This window comes from Semicossyphus pulcher, unplaced genomic scaffold (assembly GCF_022749685.1).
Source record: "Semicossyphus pulcher isolate SPU_LCO1_2020_fin unplaced genomic scaffold, fSemPul1.0.p SCAF_22, whole genome shotgun sequence".
NCBI lineage: Eukaryota > Metazoa > Chordata > Actinopteri > Labriformes > Labridae > Semicossyphus > Semicossyphus pulcher.
Genome location: NW_027211696.1, coordinates 12,199,736 through 12,219,122, shown reverse-complemented (window position 1 = coordinate 12,219,122; position 19,387 = coordinate 12,199,736). Strand labels below are relative to the sequence as shown.

At 41.1% G+C, this 19,387-nt stretch overlaps 1 protein-coding gene across 6 annotated transcripts in view; it reads left to right on the top strand.

Moving 5' to 3' along the window:
- Positions 1 to 19,090, top strand: part of nedd4l (NEDD4 like E3 ubiquitin protein ligase) — a 55,761-nt gene extending 36,671 nt beyond the window's left edge. For all 6 annotated transcript variants that reach the window (XM_069672932.1, XM_069672929.1, XM_069672931.1 and 3 more), the window contains 17 exons: positions 820 to 1,020; positions 4,273 to 4,470; positions 6,352 to 6,429; positions 8,007 to 8,061; positions 9,625 to 9,683; positions 10,029 to 10,094; positions 11,862 to 12,091; positions 13,475 to 13,596; positions 13,738 to 13,808; positions 14,032 to 14,127; positions 14,207 to 14,280; positions 14,394 to 14,454; positions 14,652 to 14,711; positions 14,847 to 14,954; positions 15,433 to 15,529; positions 15,916 to 15,988; positions 17,126 to 19,090. In XM_069672932.1, the coding sequence (XP_069529033.1) occupies positions 820 to 1,020; positions 4,273 to 4,470; positions 6,352 to 6,429; positions 8,007 to 8,061; positions 9,625 to 9,683; positions 10,029 to 10,094; positions 11,862 to 12,091; positions 13,475 to 13,596; positions 13,738 to 13,808; positions 14,032 to 14,127; positions 14,207 to 14,280; positions 14,394 to 14,454; positions 14,652 to 14,711; positions 14,847 to 14,954; positions 15,433 to 15,529; positions 15,916 to 15,988; positions 17,126 to 17,228 (1,752 nt within the window). In that variant the 3' untranslated portion in view covers positions 17,229 to 19,090. The remainder of the gene's footprint in view (positions 1 to 819; positions 1,021 to 4,272; positions 4,471 to 6,351; positions 6,430 to 8,006; positions 8,062 to 9,624; positions 9,684 to 10,028; positions 10,095 to 11,861; positions 12,092 to 13,474; positions 13,597 to 13,737; positions 13,809 to 14,031; positions 14,128 to 14,206; positions 14,281 to 14,393; positions 14,455 to 14,651; positions 14,712 to 14,846; positions 14,955 to 15,432; positions 15,530 to 15,915; positions 15,989 to 17,125) is intronic.
- Positions 19,091 to 19,387: the final 297 nt, after the last annotated feature.

Genomic DNA, 19,387 nt, shown 5'->3' with positions numbered 1-19,387 from the left:
AGGAATTTTTAATGAGGGAGAAGGAGGAGATGCCTTCGGAGGATTTTTACAACTTAATTAACCATATTTTGCAGAAATAAAATATCAGACACAATTTATTATTTCAAGCAGAGCATTTTATAATTCTTAAAACATGACTGGAGCTGGTCTTTAATAGCTGAGTTGCAGGCAAAGCCATTTGTGTGTCAGCCAACACCTGTGAGACTCTTCCCTGCAATGTCTAAATTGTTTTGTCTAATTGCAAATTGTTTGGTCTGAACGGGGCTTTAGCTGTCGTAGAGGGCCTCCGTGACATGATGTGATGTGTGTGTGAGAGGAGCGCACAGAAGCAGCAAGCCTGGAAATGACACCAAAACATAGACTTTATTTAACTTAGACATTGTATAATAGTAATTATATATAATAAAAATAGTAATAATAATACAATATTTGGGAAAACAGAAAATAAATATGTGATGTCCATATTTTCAGCATCATTGGAATCACAGGGCCCTACAGCAACAACATGGTTTAGGGTTGTAAGAAACAATAACTTCCAATTTTCCTCTACTTAATGTTACTGATCCAAAGCCTTTGCCCCTATTCTCTAGTCTGATGCATAATGTTATCTATATCATTAATATTATAAGCTACAAAATGATTGTTGTCACACGGCCCAGATGACCCATACTTTAGGAACTTTCTTTCCTGATAGAAAAGCTTGACTCAAGACCTTTCAGGTGGCAGACAAGCACCTGTGACAGCCTTTTGTCTTATGTTAAGAACAAGTCTTTTTTTTCCAACCCCACATAACCCTGAAAGTTGTACTCTCACTAACAGCTGACTGAAGACGGAGCCAGCACCTCAGCAGCAGCAGCAGCAGCAGCAGCATCACCATCCCCGGGAGGAGCCTCGGCCCTGCCACCTCCATCCACCCCCTCCTCCTCCTCCAATGCTTCCAACAACCACCTCCATGAGCCCCAAGTCCGACGACCTCGTAGCCTCAGCTCCCCTACTGTCACCCTTTCCACCCCCTTGGAGGTAATAATTAGACACCTGTACCACCCCCTTTCTGCCATTCCCACATCCTTTTCTTCTTTTTTCCACTTCCTAAGAGCTGCTTATTTCTTTCTCCTTTATGTACTGCAACCTTCCATCCTTTAGACCCAAACATGATCCTTACCCATCCACATCCACCATATTTCCTTCTCTAAATCCCACCACTCTAATGTTATCTCTCATTCTTTCAGGTCTATCTTCATGCTGCTTTTCTCTCTTTTCATCTTCGCTAACCCTCGAAATATGTTAATCTCATCATTTACTTATCCTTTTGTCATTTCTTCTTCTTTTCTCCTCACTGATAACACATTCTCTTTACACTGCTCTTTTTTCCCCCATCTTCACCTGCAAATGAATTATTTTTCACATAAAGCTTTGTTATTCATGACGATGCGTTTGGTGTATACAATATGCACTTTGGCACAGTCAGCATTTCCTTCTGCCGCATACTCTTCTTTAAAACAATAACAGTAGCTGAATGAAGCTGGTGTGGTGATGGTAGATTCAGTTACTGCTGCAAGAAGACATTATTTGAATCGATCACAGGTCCAAAACAATTGTTTTAATTTGCTAAAGCAAACTCTGGTGGGGAATCAATGGTATTGATCTTGGTAATTTAATATCCTTAAATACAGAGGTCGTTTATGAAACTCAAAGGCAGCCACAAAGCAAATAAAAATGACAATGTTAGATGTTATGGGAGGCATTCAAGATTAATTTTACAGCATTGGATCCTTTTTAAAGAACTTTTTGTAACAAATCCCTCTTACATGCTCAAGGACTTTGATACCACAAAGAAGAAGTTGCAGTGAGTCTTTCTTTGGCTAAAGAACAGAGAGAAGATATAAAGTATGTTCGCAGTCGGGCTGTCATCGAATATTCTAAATTCTAATATATAACCTAATTGTAATAAAAAATTAAAAAAAACCTTTTTGCGATTATTAGAAAAATCAGCACTACCGCGACTGTCTAGCGAGTTCTCGCGGGGATCTAGTATGTCCTCGCGCGCACTCTGGTTAGGGAGCGTCTTTGAATGCATCACGACGTCACTTTATACGTTAATAATTAACTTTACTCTCGCTGGAACGAGCTACTACAACAACCGTGTGCTGTGTGGTCAGCAGTGTAACGTTTTTGCGCACCTGTGAGCGTTTACAACAACACCACCTCGGACAACGCCTGAAAGCTCAGCGGTGCTATCCTCAAGGTTTTTTTCGTCATGACAAGGGACTAAAGCATGATTAAAGCATAAATTAGCCGTTAGTGGACCTGTGTGCTGCTCACCGGCAGCTTGCTCAATATCACCATATCACTATCAGATGTAACATAACGTAATGTCAGCAACGAATGAAAGAAGAGTAAAAATGCAGCTTTAAAACAACAGCTCGTCCATCTGATTCCGGGTCCTCCTCTGCCGCGGGCCGTTATGCAGCTGCATTACCTGCATCAATGGTAGTTACGCTGCTGCGTGTGGTAATGAGGGCGGAGAATTCAAATCCCAGCCCGGCCAGAGAGAGAGAGATTCTCACATTCACTAATCTAAAAAGCCCCGTTTGAAGGTTTTGGGGATTTTGCTCCATAAACGGCAAAAATGGGGACGCTCTTGTGGACATATTTCGCAACAATAGATATTCGAATAGTTCGAACCTATATGTTTTTTAGAAGGAATAATTGAACGTCATTTTTGACACCACTAGTTCACACACTTTTATAAAGGAATAAGTGAGCATTTAGGACTCAATCACTTCATGTGCTGTAAGTCCTGTACATGCAGCCTTTGTGAAATCCTCCTCACCTTCAGATATCTTAATGAAAGTCAATGCATCAGTGGAGAGCTTTAACTTTGAAGCAGCTGCTGAGGATTTGAAGTGTTTGACTCTGCCCACCTAGTGGACGGATTAAATATTAAATAATAGTTATTTCTAATCCCTCCACAGTATGTTGTTAGCATTCCTGTCTTTTACTCCGCCAGTTTCTTACTCACTGGTTTAATCATCAGACAGCGCAGGTGGTTAATGCGTTACTCAAATGAGTTCACACTTAGTAACTTCAGGTTTGTACGTTTTGTTTTGACCTGAGCGGGCAGGCTTTTTATTGTACGATGCAAAATGTCACAGCTTTTAAAGTTGTGTGAAAGATTTTTGGGTTGGATTTGTAGCACGCTGGGTTAGTCATTTATGCACATTTATCATCTATGCTAAATATATTATATAATATAATAGAACTTAAGCTTAAAAATGCACCCAGTGGCTATAAATAGACACACTTACTCAGCTAATTAAGATCAACAAAGTGTATCTTTAAAGCACGCTCTCTGTCTGACCTCCTACTGCGTTAAATGTCTCTGCTGTAGTTCCTGTGCTCCTATCAGGGGAACAGACCTGAAGGAGCTTTAATTAAGGTGTGAGTGTGTGTGTGTGTTTCTGTGTGTGTGTTTAGAAGTAAAAGAAAGTGAAACACTCGCTGTTGTAATTACAACTTCCAGAGGAGGTGGGAGGTCTGTGGATTAATTAACACAGTCTCTTCTCTTGTTAGAAATCAGATCAGTCAGTGATAATTGCCGCTACAAGAATAATGCAATGCAGGGACAGTCATTAGCTTGAGCAGACTCTGTCTGTTTAATGTTGCTCTAGACAGGCCAGAAATGGTTGGTTTCCTGTAAGCATCTCTTTCCTGTAAACATCTCTCCTAATTAGTGGTGTTATGTTGTCATTAGTTTTCCTTTTAGCCTCAACCAGCTATTACCACATAAACACAACAAAATGAATTCTGATGGGTGATCTGAAGTGTATCTTTGCATTTGGGTTATCCAGTAAAAATCTACAAAAAATATGTTGTTTTTGTGCGATTGGGCCGCAGAAACATCATCCAGGGAATCAGTAAAAGCTGCTCATTAATCCTTGGTGCAGTTTTCTGTTGACATTTTGATGCACCACTTGACAGGCTGATGGAGTGTGCAGCATGGATGTTGATTATGTAGCTCCCTCCTTATTTTCATGGGGGAAAAATTGGTGCCTGTCTTTCTAAGATAACATGGATTCTCCTAGATCTTTGCTAACATGATAAAGTTTTCTAACAGAATACAGAGGCTCCTCGTGTTTCAAAGGATCACTGATGATTTATTTGCTGTCAGTCATCCATATTGAGTTACAGATTAAATCCACTCTGTTAGTCTAATGGGAGAGATAACGTTACACTTCATCTTTTAATTATATTTTTCCATTGTGGTTTCAGGGAGCCAACAACATCCAGGTGCGGAGGGCTGTAAAAGACACCTTCTCCAACCCGCAGTCTCCCCAGCCGTCCCCCTACAGCTCCCCCAAGTCGCAGCACAAGACGCAGCAGAGCTTCCTGCCCCCGGGCTGGGAGATGAGGATAGCACCCAACGGACGGCCTTTCTTCATCGACCACAACAGCAGAAACACCACCTGGGTGAGCCAACAGACTCCGGTCTGACACGGTAGCGTCAGACGAACGTGCGTGGCACGTAAGCGTCACAGCAGCATCTATTTTGCGATCGACACTGAGTGTGACTACAGCAAAGATGAGTCTCAATGTTAGCCAATGGTAGTTGCGATTCCTGGCCATAAATAGGGGTGCCAAAAAGTGTGCAGTCTGCCGGAAACAGTAGAAGAAGACAACTTTGCAACCGATTTATTTCTTAATTTTACATAAATTCTGTGTTTTTGTTGGATGTAGAAGTCAAATGAGAATTGATTAATAGGATGGGTAAACCTGAATGTTGAGGAAATGTACATATTCATTCCTCTTTCAAATTAATCTTGCCTGCTTATCTAGCCGATCAATAACTTCAATAGGAAGCTGAAATTGAAGTTATATACATATACATAGCAGTCAATGGCTTTCTACACTTCACTGACGTGCAGCAGCGGGGGGAAATAGACTTGAAGCGTAAAACGAATGCCCGCCTCCCGTGCAGCATACCCGGCTGGCGGAGACTGCAGCATTGAATAACATTGGAGCGGTTCTGTCCCTGCACCAATGTGTCAAAAATGCACTTCAAATGCGCTGCCTGTGTAGATTCCCCGTTACAGTCTCTCTGGGCTGATGTGCACTATAGGGTAGAAGAGGATTTTTGAAATATGAATCAAGGGCTTCATTTTATAGTTCTGTAACAGTTTCCTTGTAACAGTCCAGGAAACAACCATGTTATTTGCTGATAATTAAGTAAAGGGAAAATAAGAGACAGTTTTCAATTCCAATCAATTGCTTTCAGAATCTTGGTGCACATCAGGTCAGCACAAAGTCAGCAGACAAAAAGCAGCATATATGAAGATGTATTAAGTTTCCAATAATGAATGAATAATGAATGAGATTTACTCGAGTTCAAATTTCAAGGAAATTCCTCGAAAAAATCAGCAACTCTAGAGAAATACAATACAAACAGCTGAAACAACTTTTGGCTTTGTTTGTCTTTTATTTTGTATAAACTTGACATAGTAGGGGCCGCTGGTTTAGCTCATTTGGTAGAGCAGGTGCCCCTTATACAAAGGCTACAGTCCTCGATGCACTGATCACAGGCTCGACTCCAAAGCCCCTTTTCCCACTGGTCAAAAAACCTGCTAACAACCGGCTTTTTTGCTTAGTGGGAAAGGCTACAATCGGTATTCACACCCGGGTCAGATGACTCTGCAGTAGGCCCGGCCGGGTAAATATCGCCTCAGCTCTGATCGGCATTGATGGCAACACAAAACCCGTGTCGGGCTAATCTCCACTAATCTCCGCCCCCTTTCCGGCGCGATGCTATGCTCCGTCTGTAACTTCTGCGACTCCTTGTCATCTCAGCTACAAATTCCGCCCGTCTCCATCCGAGCAGCGCTCGAACATCGTTCAAAATTTGTCAGCACCAAGTTTGACAAACAGACGGAATGAGTAATAGATACAATAAAGACCTAACCACTGTAACATCTTCACTGTTTACTAACCCTGTCTCCGGCACGTTTGTGATGGCAGACGGTGATGCAGCAGAAAAGAGACTTACAGGAGTATACTCCACTGGCAATGAAAATGGCAATGGTCCTTGATCATAAAAATAAATGTTTAAGCTAAGCTATAACACACAAACAGTAAAAAACAAGGGTTATATTTTGTTTCTGCTTGGTAAGTTATAACATAGAGGCACTTAAAATCTAGTGCTGATCTTCCAGGATCTTTTACTGACATCTGGTGGTGTGAAGTAAAACTTTTATAAATATTCATATGTATTTTACATGTTTTCCTTCCCTTGTTTTAGAATAATTCTGATGCATTTCTATAACTTCAACTTCCCTCCCTCTTTCCTTTGACAACCAGGAGGACCCGAGGTTGAAATATCCAGTCCACATGAGGAACAAGAACTCGATGGAGCCCGGGGAGCTCGGTCCTCTTCCTGTAAGTAACAGTCACAATAGGAGCGACTGCATATTTAACCTTTGGCCCACAAAGCAGATTAACAACAACCTTAAAGATCCCATTAATGACTTAGCTTTGTTTGCTCATTCACAAGTTGTATAATTCCCTGAGCTCTGAGTTAAAGATGGTATTTCTGCATGTTTTTGTTGTGGTTTTTGTCCGCTTAAAATGCTTAAATCAATGATCCATATTTAAATTTGAACGATGTGAATTTGCACTTAAATCTGAGACATGATCACTGGGAAAAGACCGCACAGACTTTTCCCTATAAGTCCCTCCTGGGGTCAGCAAACTCTCAGCTAGTGGGCCAAACGTTACCGTTATCAGCTGTTAAATAATCAAAGCTTCATGGGTTCGTACATCTCACAGGCTTGTGTGGTGTGTGCATGTGTGTGTGTTCTCTCTCTCTCTCTCTCTCTCTCCCTCTTTCTCTTTTTTCTCTCCGTTCTGGTGGATCTAATGTATGCTACTTCTTCTACACCTGGCCATGTCTGTTTGGCAGAACCTACCAGAGGAGGTTGGTTGGTGCCTCCCTCCCTCTGCCTGCCTTGCCTACCTGTCTGGTCCGGTCCAGTCTGGTCGAATGCCTGCAGACAGCCTTGCGCTTTCTTTTGTTTTTTTGTTCTTGTTTTTTTTTTTCCTCTCTCTCTCTCTTTCTATCTGTTCTCTTTCTCATGACCGGCATGGATGGACTTGTACCCTCTCCCTTCCTTTTTTCATCAGTATTTTTTACACCAATTCCTCTCTCTGTGTGCCCTCCCTGCACCACCATCCCCTGTTTTTTACAATTCGGAGCTCCCAAACTTTCCCCTTCAGACTGCTCCATGTCTGTGCTCCTGTACCAGCGTCTGAGGCACAGATAGACAGGTTGAACATGTTTATAAGAGAGAAGATAGACAGGCTGGAGGAGGGGATTAAATACAGGGTAGAGGGAGGGATTGAGGAAACAAGAGGAGCTGTATGTTAGAGGAAGGAACTGGCTGTATGCTGCATGTTATCAGCTTTCCAATCCGGGCTCTCCACTCGTGCAGTAGCAGCATACTTAGAAAACACACATACCTTAGTTACACACAGTTTGACACATTGTCAGACTCCCCTTTCCCCCGACCCTCTACTCTCAATCTACTGTTACTTTTTGTCATTGCCTGACTGCTGGTGCCGTACGAGTGTGTGTCATCGGCCTGTGACACCGTACTGAGTGCTCACCGTGTCAGTGGTGGTGTACTGGTTTGAGCTGGTAGTGGTGGTGATTAACCTTTTTAATGTTGTGGTCGTACCCCTGCCTTGCTGACGTCTCGGACGTGACTCAAATAGGAGAGAAAATCCGTTCCGTTCCTTTGAGGTGTTTGATTGAGTTTGCCTCGCCCCCGCGGCGCCGCAGGGCTGTCAGTGTTTGGACCGTTTAATGGTCGGTCAAGTTCAATCAAACTTAAATTTAAAAAGGAAACAAAGTGGATGGATTTAAATGACTATTTGAGCATGTCCTTTTTAATGATCTGTCTTACAGCGGCTGTGTGCGTCTTTGTAACTCTTCTCTTTTTGTGCTCCTTTTCTAGCCTGGATGGGAGGAAAGAGTTCACTCAGACGGACGCACCTTCTACATTGACCACAGTAAGATGCCTCTATCTTACCACTTCCTGTCTCTAGCATGATACTTATCTATCTCTTAAGTTGATTTTTAAAAGTGTGTAGATATAGATATGTCTACATATATATAGCTGTAGAATCTGGAAAGTAATATAGCCCCAAAAAAGCTTTTATTTTGTATTGATAGAAGAAAAGGTTTGTTTCAGCAGATTTAACATAAACACAATATACATGACAAAAAGTTACGATTTAAAGGTTGATTCACGTGTTCCTCGAGCAGAAATGAGAAGGTGTTCTTAACTTTGAGATAAAGCTGTTTATGGTTTTATCTTAGATTTTAAACGGCACCCACTCAATAATTTCCTACATTGAAGCTGTAGCCATATAGCCTTCACATAAGTAATTTGCTCTTCGCTCACTGCAGGCTAGCTGTTGAGAGCATAGCGCCACTTGCAGAGGCTAAGAACAGCACAAGATAGTCTATTTTGTTAGATATTGCTGCCAACCTGCAGGACAACACAGTATGAGTTTCTCTATAACACCTCTACATCTTGCGTCTGACACATTTGCCTACGTCACATACATGTGTTATGTCAATGGTTCAGCTTTGAAGGTTAGCAACAATGCAGTTGAAAAACTTTGAGTGTTAACTTTGTTGAAAAAATAATGATGACAATTTTTCATGAACGACATTTTTTCCATGATGAAGACGAAACGTTGACGAGCTAAAAATAGATCTTTGATAATAAAAACTCTGTAGAAACGTGTTTTGTTTTCGCTAATGAGACGGGGCTAAAATGTTAGTGGTGGCCTGTCAGACATTCAAAATTCATGATATTTTAAAGCCTCAAGCACCAGTTAGAGATACTTGGTATGACAAAGAAATGGACGTTCTCTGTTAACCTGCGTCATGCTCTGTGCGCACTCACAGAAAAAAGGGGCGTTTTACGCGTCATTTGACGCTTCTTCTGCACAAAAAGGAGCCATCATCGTCTGTCTGCTTCAGTCAGAGAAGCGATGATAAAAAGTTAGGACCAAGCATAAACATGTAATCCAGTGTCCTCTGATGCTGTGTCTTCATCGTTCATTTCCTCTTTGGATGATCTGCTGATATTAATTTGATTTGTTAATTTTACCTGAAGCAAACAGGTAATAACGAGAAGAGGGAGACTGGAGGGGGGGTCATATTACTTAAAGAGAGAAAACATTTTCAGTAAAATGTTTTGAGTTGTTGTCGATTAAAATTAGACTAAAACTATAAAGGGTAAAAATGTGAGTAAAACTAAGAAGCATTTTCAGCTGAAGACTAAGACTGCCAAAATTGACACTGAAAATTTAAACGCAGCCAACCAATATTAAAATGTCCAAAGAGGATTAAAAAACTCTTATGTGTCCGGGAGAGCTGACCTCTTCAAGTCACTTATTTTGTCTAACTGAACGCAAAGGGATTTTGTTTCCTACAATACAAAAGAAACAAGCTTGTTTTAGCTTTTTAAATGTAAAGATTTGCTTCTCTCTAATAAATGATTTGAGTCTGCCGTATTGTCGCCTAAAGGGCTTTTGTTGTTTGTCTTTGTTTTGATCCAGACACGAAGAACACGCAGTGGGAGGACCCTCGCCTGCAGAGTCCAGCTATCACAGGACCTGTGAGTAGTTTCCTCTGGCTGACTTCTCTCCTTCAGCCGCTGAAGTGTTGCTACATGAAAACAAGTTCCTCTTTTAACACTGCGGTTCTGTCTGCTGTCGCCTCAGTGTCTCTGTCCAACTAAGATAAATCACTTTGTCACTGAGGTTGTCACTTAACATGCCGGCACCTTCGTGTTACTATACGCACCACTTCAGATATGTTCCTCTTTACTGCAAACTCTCCTCCTCAGCCTACACGCCATGTAGGTTTTGGAGAAGCATATGTAGCTTCCCTGTTAAAACCTTTACATCATATTTTTAAAGATCTCTTTTTGACCCTTTTTATTGTGTTGTTGTCTGTGCAGGCTGTCCCCTACTCCCGAGAGTTCAAGCAGAAATACGACTACTTCAGGAAGAAGTTGAAGAAACCGGTAAGAAATAAACGCAGACATGCAACAAAAGCTACATTTCACAGCTCTCAGTCAGCGTCTCCTTGCACAAGAAGGAGGTCTGATTTGCTTCTATTTTCATTCTGCTGCATTCTGCTCTTAATCAGGTTTCTTCACACTGCCTTGGCACCGCGTGACTGAGTTTGACATTTTTGTCGCATTTTAAATATTCATTGCAATCATTTCACATTTCTCGTGATTAACACTCTGTAGGTGGAGAGCAGGGTGGCTGTTTTTTTTCCTACTGTTCTTTTGTAATGCTGGAATCTGATCTTGGATGACCTGACTGTAACTTTAGCTTTAACACAGTGCAGACAATATTAGGTTTTGTGAAGCAGGACAATCTTGCAAAAAGTATGATCATGATATTTTTTCCCTTTTGATATGTAATGTAATAATTCTGCAAGTGTGCAGAATGTCCTGCTTACAACAGAAGCCAGAAGAAACCAGAGGCTTTTATTATTTAAACTAGTAACATGCACTAAAGAGGTCCTTCATACATTTCTTTTAAGCTAGAGATTATAAAAGTTACAGTTATAATCTCATAGATCTCAGTTTCGTTCTCTTTGGCGCCACCTATGGCGATAAACGGTAATTGCGGGAGCACACTTCCCAGATATCCAGACAGTGCTGCATGTGTGACGTCCACGGTTGGCTCCGGTTGTAACTCTTGATTTTCTTCGCTGACGGTCGCTTTCCTTTTTTGGCTGCCTTCATCTGAGCGTCGAATTTGTTTCTTTTTCTTTGTTTTCACTTTCACAAGTCGTATCTGTAGTCATCGATCTTTTCTTTGTTTGTTCAGCCATAGTAGATTACTGTTTAACACTTGCAGAGTGCACTTAGCTCTGCCTACCCTCTCTGGCAGACCAACCACTGCTGGCCGATGGAAAACGCGTCATTAACTGGGCGCCGCTTGTTTCCACGAATGTCGCCACAGACACCCAGTCCATAATACTGCAAACACAAAGGCTTTCATCAGTGGGCCATAGGCTCAATCACCATTGTGTAACCTTTTTCAGTGACAGATAGTGACTTAACAGACTTTTATTTAAATGAAAATCTTCAAGATTATTACTTAAATAAATAAAGCATCTTGAAAATCAGTGTCTCTGTAGTGCTCTTCTGCAGACACAGAATATCAGGCGGGTTTTCCTCAGATTTTAAGTTAGGATTTCTTCAGTTTTCATCCTTTGCAAAGTTTCTAGCGGGAGTCATCAAAGATGTTAGCTCAGTTTTGGGTTAAGATTGCTTCAGTGTTTATCGTTTATGTTGTTTTCGATGGGAGCTGTATTGACCACAGACTTCTCCTCCTCTTCAAAAGAAACAGACCTGCTGATTTAATCTAATAAATAAACTGCATAAAGCAGTTTCATGTTGAGAATTAGTGTTGCTCCAACGCTTTTTGGTGGTGCGTCACGGGTGGCGAGCTGAGCTGCTGCTAACGTTTTTAGCTCTTATCTTTCAGATGTCCAATAATTAAAATTCTTGACTATGTTTAGTGATAAACTGTGACTTGAATTGAAACATTAACAACATGTCGTTTAGAAACATTTTTAGGTCTGGCCTTCCTGGTTAAAGTTTATCATCATTTTGAACATAAATTTTATCACAGTCCTGTATCCTGAGTGTTTTACCTCCTCCCCATTTCTATCAAGCTTACATGCTTCCATCTTACATGAACGAAATATAATGTAATACATTTTGTCTAAAGGTTTTCCTCTAAAGAGAAATCTTTGTGAACTCTTCCAGGCTGACATCCCCAACCGATTCGAGATGAAGCTACACAGGAACAACATCTTTGAGGAGTCGTACCGTCGCATCATGTCCCTAAAGAGGCCGGACGTTCTGAAGGCGCGGCTGTGGATCGAGTTTGAGTCAGAGAAAGGTCTGGACTACGGCGGAGTGGCCAGAGAGTGGTTCTTCCTCTTATCCAAGGAGATGTTCAACCCTTACTACGGCCTGTTCGAATACTCTGCCACGTAAGTCTCTGCTCGTTCGTGTTTAGATTTTAATAGCTGGTTTAAACCTTTGGGGTTTATAACAGGATATCACACAGGACAAAGTGTCAGTGTCAGCCACAAGTCTGCAGCCGTGGAAAAGACTCCTTTTCTACTTATATTTTTGTCCACAATTATGGAGAAGGGCGGAGCTGCTGTATTGTTTCCCTGTGAGACTTGTTAAAGTTTCCTTTTACTTTGATTAACTTTTCCTCTCATTCAAAAATCCATCCTGCAACAAATGTTTCCCACATACAGGAGGCGTTAGGATAATGAAGGCGCCATATGTTTTGTTCTTTTTTTTGGCACCGCTTTTAACTCCTTTCACATTTTTACGATGTAGGCAGAAATAAATCAATAAAACAAACACAGCTATTTAAAGGCAAGGAAATTTAAAGAAGGAAACCTTACTTTAATTGAAGAAAAACAATAGATTAAAACTTTACCACATTGTGATTGTTCATCGCAGCAACTTTTATATTTAGTTTCAACATCACCATCATCATCATCATCATCATCATCATCATCATCATCATCATGCAGGTGCTAAGCAACCACCTTGATTTCTTCTGTTTCCACTTCTGTGTTCGCCCCTGGAAAAAGCTGCTGTCAGTCAAAGCTGGTGTTCTCTGTAATCGATAGAAGCAATAATATTAGAAATTGGCGCCATAGCTGTGGAGAAAATTGTACAAACAGCTTGTGGTGTCACCCATTCTACATTCCTACAACACCCAGCGTGCATTGCGCCACTCCCTCTGAAAGGAACGGCCCAGGCAATGGCTGTACAGAATCCAAAATACGACGAGAATATACCGGTGGATCGTCTAAAAAATCTTCAGGTCTGCAGTCTACATTTAAAACCTGACGATTTTGAACGAGACATGACATCGGAGGCGGGCGTCCTGGATTGAGGAAATGTAGTTTAGCAAGCTCTCTGGCCTCCGCCAGATGAGGCATTTTACGTAGTCTAGCGGAGGTTTTCCAGGGCCCATTGGAGAAGCGGATAGCGTCCTCCAAAAGGCACAGAGCCAAATTGCATTTCTTTTCTACCATAATGGCATTAGCTCCCCATAATAGCATGATAGGACTGCGGTTGAAAATCGGTTGAAAATAAATATTACCCTTAACCATGCTTTGAGGGGTGGTGAAAAAAAGACGTATGCATGCATGATCAGCTGTGAAAAAACCTTTGTGTGCCCAGTCAGATGCAGGCAGTGTTCGACATTAGCATCAATATAATAATATATAATATTCATGTGTATCATGGATGAAGCAAAATAAAGCTATTGGGTGTTAACGAGTGCTAACATGGAGAAACCTGTTGATAAAGCCATAGAATGACTTCACCTGACCTCTTCTGTGCAGGGACAACTACACTCTCCAAATCAATCCCAACTCCGGCCTGTGCAACGAGGACCACCTCTCCTACTTCAAGTTCATCGGGCGTGTGGCAGGAATGGCTGTGTTTCATGGCAAACTACTGGATGGTGAGCTCGCTTCATGTTCAGTCCTGTTTAATATATAATGTATTATTATTAAGTTTTATTACGTGTGTCTTTGGGTGTGTCATGTGTCAGAACAATTATACACATACTGTTAAAGCAAAGTGTTGTTTTCTCCTTTCTCAGGTTTTTTCATCCGACCCTTCTACAAGATGATGCTGGGAAAACAGATCTCCCTTAAAGACATGGAGTCTGTGGTACGGCGTCGCTGCTGTTAAATTATTCACTGATTCATTACTTAGAAAATGAGTCATTAGGTTTGGCTCTGAAATAGATGACTGGGCCTTTAATTAGCTAATTAAGTTCAATCATTTTAACGATCAGCACATTTATATTAAGGTATTTGTCATGGTTCTACTTAAACAAATGAAGAATGAGTGAATGCTTCCTTTTGATCTGCTCGTGTTTGCCTCCCTGCAGGACAGTGAATACTACAACTCTCTTAAGTGGATTCTGGAGAACGATCCCACTGAGCTGGACCTGAGGTTTTGTATCGATGAGGACAACTTCGGACAGGTATGCAGGCTTTGATTAATCACTTACAGTAAAGTCATGTTTCCTGGCCTTTAATCCTCATTGTGTTTTTCTTTCTCAGACGTACCAGGTCGACCTGAAGCCCAGCGGCTCCGACATGGTGGTGACCAATGACAACAAGAAGGAATACATAGAGTAAGGACTTTATCAGCATTTTTCCTTTTCTTTTTTTTACAGGCTCGTCATTAGATAATTATATATAAAACTCAAACTTGTTTTGTACTCACGTCTCAATAATCTTCCCTCAGCCTGGTCATCCAGTGGAGGTTTGTCAATCGGGTCCAGAAGCAGATGAACGCCTTCCTGGAGGTATTTATGTGCAATAATACAGCGGCCACTTGGGGGCACTGTGACCTCAGACTTTGTGTTTGCATGTCTGAGATCTTCAGTTTAAATCCTACCTCTTTGTTGCTTTCAAAAATTGTTAGCGTCTCTGTTATTTAGTGGGATGTTCTTTGAACTTCCATCCAATTTATGTTTTACATTTGTTTTCCTTTCACCTTCAGGGCTTCACTGAACTCATTCTCGTAGATCTGATCAAGATCTTTGATGAAAACGAGCTGGAGGTATGCATTGTTTATTTAATCATTTGCAACAATCCGTCAGATTGTTATATCTGTGCAAATTATACTTAAGCTTAAGCTTTTAACATCAACTCTAACGCTCTCTTTCTCTTGTCCTCGCCCTCTATCTCCGTGCAGCTGCTCATGTGCGGTCTGGGTGACGTTGACGTCAACGACTGGAGACAACACACTGTTTACAAGAACGGCTACTGCCCCAACCACCCTGTTATACAGTGGTTCTGGAAGGTACTTGTGTGATACACACATACTACTCACAAGCACAGGCACAACAGATTTTTACGGACATTCGCTGTGTAAATCTTCAGCCACATATTGCTACATAGTAAATGTTGGTTGCAGTCGTCCTTCCCTCCATCCGCCCTGCGTCTGGTTTGCTGGCCTCGCTTTTGAAGATCAAAGTCTGTTTGGAAGAACAAGCGTGTTTGCTCTGATGAAAGAGCCTAAAGTCGTGTTATCATGTGTCTTGACTTGAGCTTTAACACACAAAGTAGTACATGCTTACACACACACTGCGAGAGAGACAACATTGACATGTCATCTGATTAATGAACTGGCTTGAACAGCTTCTGTTTGTGTCTGTGTGGACGCACGCACACACCCACACAAACACAGACAATTAAAGTACTTTATTAGGTTGATATTTGATATATAATTCTGTCAATTGTGATATAATTTTAGTATTCGTCACGTTTTCTCTCCTCAGGTTGTTCTGTTGATGGATGCTGAAAAAAGAATCCGACTCCTCCAGTTTGTAACGGGAACGTCTCGAGTGCCAATGAATGGCTTTGCTGAGCTTTATGGTACGTTACCCCAACGGATAGCTGAAGGTTTCATGCCTGTGTTTCAGCTTAAAAATCACACATTATCTGTTTACACTGCAGGTCCTGAGCTTTATGTAACGGTGACACTAAAATAGTTTTCTGAGAAAAGATGAGTCAACAGTTACGATTCCAAGAAGGGAATTACTCTCTGCTTCTACAAACTGCATGTGATCGAAGTTTGGTTCAGGCGTTTGTTTTTACAAAGCATCAGTGTCAGAATTATGAAGGAGGCACGAGGCTTTAAATTGTTTAATCTCTAAAAGTATTTTAAATGTTTCATTCAAAATGCTATAATGCCCCAAATGCTCCTGTTCCCCTCCCTCAGCTAGCAATGATTGAATCTGTTGTTTGTTTCTTTGTGACAGGTTCTAATGGACCTCAGCTGTTCACCATCGAGCAGTGGGGAACACCAGATAAGTTGCCAAGAGCTCACACATGGTATGTCACGACTACACACACACACTACTTTTAGCTAAATGCTAACATTAGCATGCTTACGTGCTCACAGTGATGATGCTAACATGCTGATGCTAAAAAAACCCCCGTCCACACAAATACAGTTATATAAAAATCCCTTTCCAGACGCAAACGCAAAAACACAACAGAAACGCTGTCATGAGAAGGCCACCCCAACAGATGGTTATATAACCCACTCATGCAAAGAAGAAAAAGAAAACAGCCGCCAATCAAAAGTGTTCCTCAATATAGAGGACGAGTAGCTGTACATATATGTGTAAACGTGTAAAAAGTCCTGTTAGCAAGGTTAGAAGCATCACTGTTTTTGTCAAGCCCGTCATTTTGCCAGGAATGTCGCCTCATTTGTGACGCTTCACAAAGGAGGTAACGGCACACAGCCTGACGATACGAGCCAAAAACGCTGTGTCCACGTCTACACGTCTCCGTGGAAACGGTTTTATATAAGATCCATCTTCAGTGACCTGAAACAACATTTGTGTGGATGAAAGGACAAAACGCAGAGAAAAGGCTACGTTTTGAAAATTAGCTGTGTAGACATGGCCTAGGTGTTTGCAATGATGACCACTTTAACGTGTTAGCGTGCTAACAGTTGCATTACATTAGCATTTAATAGAAAGTAAAGCTGCAGCTGATGGGCAAGTACTCAGTTTTGCCAATATTTGGGAAAGTATTGGACAATTTGAATATTTTACCTGCTCGAGGAAAAGTCAGGTGATTGCCAAAGTTAATACAGTTCATCCAGGAGGAGAACATGAATGATTATACAAATAATAAAGCAATCCCTTTGGAAATGTAATTGTTGAGACATTTGACTTAAAACCACAAAATTGACACCGATGGTGGAGCTAAATGAAAGTCACAGAATCACCAGAGTCGTAATATAATATATCATGTGGGGAATGCCCGCTCAAAATATCGTTGCAATCCATCTTGTACTCGTTTAGATATTTTAGTCCGGACCAAAGTGGGCCGTCACACCCCCATTGCTGTATCTGCTAGCATGGCTAAAAACACAAATACTCCATCACTTTGAAGTTTAATTTCTGCTTTTTTAAACTATTAACAAGTTGTTTTAAAATCCAATGTTTCTCTTCCCAGTTTCAACCGCTTGGATCTGCCCACTTACGACTCGTTCGAGGACCTGAGAGAGAAACTCCTCATGGCGGTGGAGAACGCGCAGGGCTTCGAGGGGGTCGACTAAAGAAGCAGCCCGTGGCCGCCTCCAACCAACCAACAATAAAAAAAATAAACAAAAAGCTACAGGGATGTCAAACCAGCTGCTGTAGTAGCAGATCTGTGCGAGCATGTTGTACTGTAATGCCTGAACGGGAGCCACCTCCACAGCACGGTGGTTTGAGACTGTACAGCGATTTGTCGAGCCAACATGCCTACGTCTTTATATCTTTTCAGTGCGGGTTGCTCGCTCCTTAAAGGTGCTGGGGGAAAGAAAGGGAGAGTGGCCCCACGTTGAATGCTGAAATCTATTATCTGCAGGCATGAGCGACGAATGACGAGAGCTGGCCCCCCTACCCGATCCGCCGTTTCTTTCCCCTCTTCCCCCTCGTTCTGTGAAAATCTACAGTGCTGGAAAACACTAATGCATTTCAATAGCTCCTTTACGTACACTATAGCACAGTATTCAAGCACCCTTCAATGGAGGGGTCTTAGCATGGCCTTAATCTGGCTCCTACATGCACTATTTCTAAGAAACTGCAATGGCACTATGATCACAACTCTCAAATCCTTAGACCAACACCAGATTACCTTAGGAATGCTAGCCAATCACATTTCAGGAAATCGGCCACACCCCTCCGTAGAGCCTGTTGTGTGATCAGAAACCGCCACTGCAGCCTTTTTGTAGAGTAATGATTTTGTTATTTTAGCCACTGGTAAAAAGGATTCAAGAGTGGGGGATGAGATAATCCCCAGAGATGATTTTTATAGTTTTTGTCATCATGGAAGAGATTTTTTTTGTTGTTGTTTTTTAATCATTGGTATAATTCTTGCAGGAAAATACTCAAAACGTATTTGTACTGATGAACAATGTTGTTTACTATTTTGACAATTCTATATGCCATGGTGTGTGAAGTGTAAATCTGGCTAGTCTGGGACATAATTAATCCATATCATTTGTTATGGTGATAGCAAATGTGTTGAATAAAATGGTTTTTATTGTAGTGCTATGAAAGCAGCATGAAACTGTATCTTGTGTTTGCTTTGACTACATACTGTAGTAGTAATTTGGACGTGTAATCTGTCTCGAGGTCGAGAAGGGAAAACTAAAAGCCTGTTGGAGTTTCTCTGAGATGTTTGCGTCATGATTATATTAATATTCTCATGCCTGTTGCTATTCATAATGCTGTAAATTGTTCTTGGAAAAAAAAACACATTTTCAGTTCTTTCATGATATATAAATATATGTATGAACTACATTTAACAGAAGTATTACTGATCAACGACACTAAAATGAAGCTGTGTGCGTGCGCGGTTGTTTGAGAGAAAAGCTGTGATTGCCACTGAATATAAAGCAGCACGTTTCTTACAGAGAAAAAACTGTTTTCTTTTTTATGTTTTTTGTTTCTCTCTCTCCTTTTTCTAACACCATTGAACCTAAAGGGCACTTTATAGATCACTCTGAGGTCATGTCACCTGTTGTATGTCTTTTGTCATTAACTTGAATGTGATTCTTTCTTCTTTTTTTTTTCATTCGGAGCACTTACCTGGTGCAATATAAATAGTCTGTAAATCTGGGCTGCTGCTATGGTAGAAAAAGTTGACAGAAGTGAAGCATGGACTTCACATCCTTTAGTATTCTTTATTTTTTCCTCTATTTGTCTCCTTTTCTCTCCATTTTTCCTCCCTTCTGTTTGCTCCTTTCTGTGATTCTCCCCTTTCAAACAGATCCAGTAAAGATTAGTCCCTTTTTTTTTTTTTTTTTTTTTTAAGAGGGTTTTGTTATTACCATGAATGACGGGAAAATATCACTTTTGTTAAAGATTCCACCACTCTCTGCAACTCTTTGTGGTTCATTTAACTTCAGTCAAATAAAAATGAAACTTCTCAGTGTGCGTCGTTTGAGTTAATGTGAGTCCAGCTTCCCTCAAACCACAAGTGGAAACATAAAAGGTCCATGAAAATATATGACATGGACAAAAATAGAAGCTGTATTTGACTTATTTATTTCTTTATGGGCCGGTTTGACAGACAACGCTTTAATTAAGCCAGGAGTAGGCCTTAATGTGAACTAGTTAAACCTGGAAATTTAAGTGGCTTTCATGGACGTGGTCTAAGTTTAGCTTAGTTAGTCAGCGACTATGGAGTCCTGGAGTAAGGTAAGTAAGCCTAAAAGAGAACACCAGG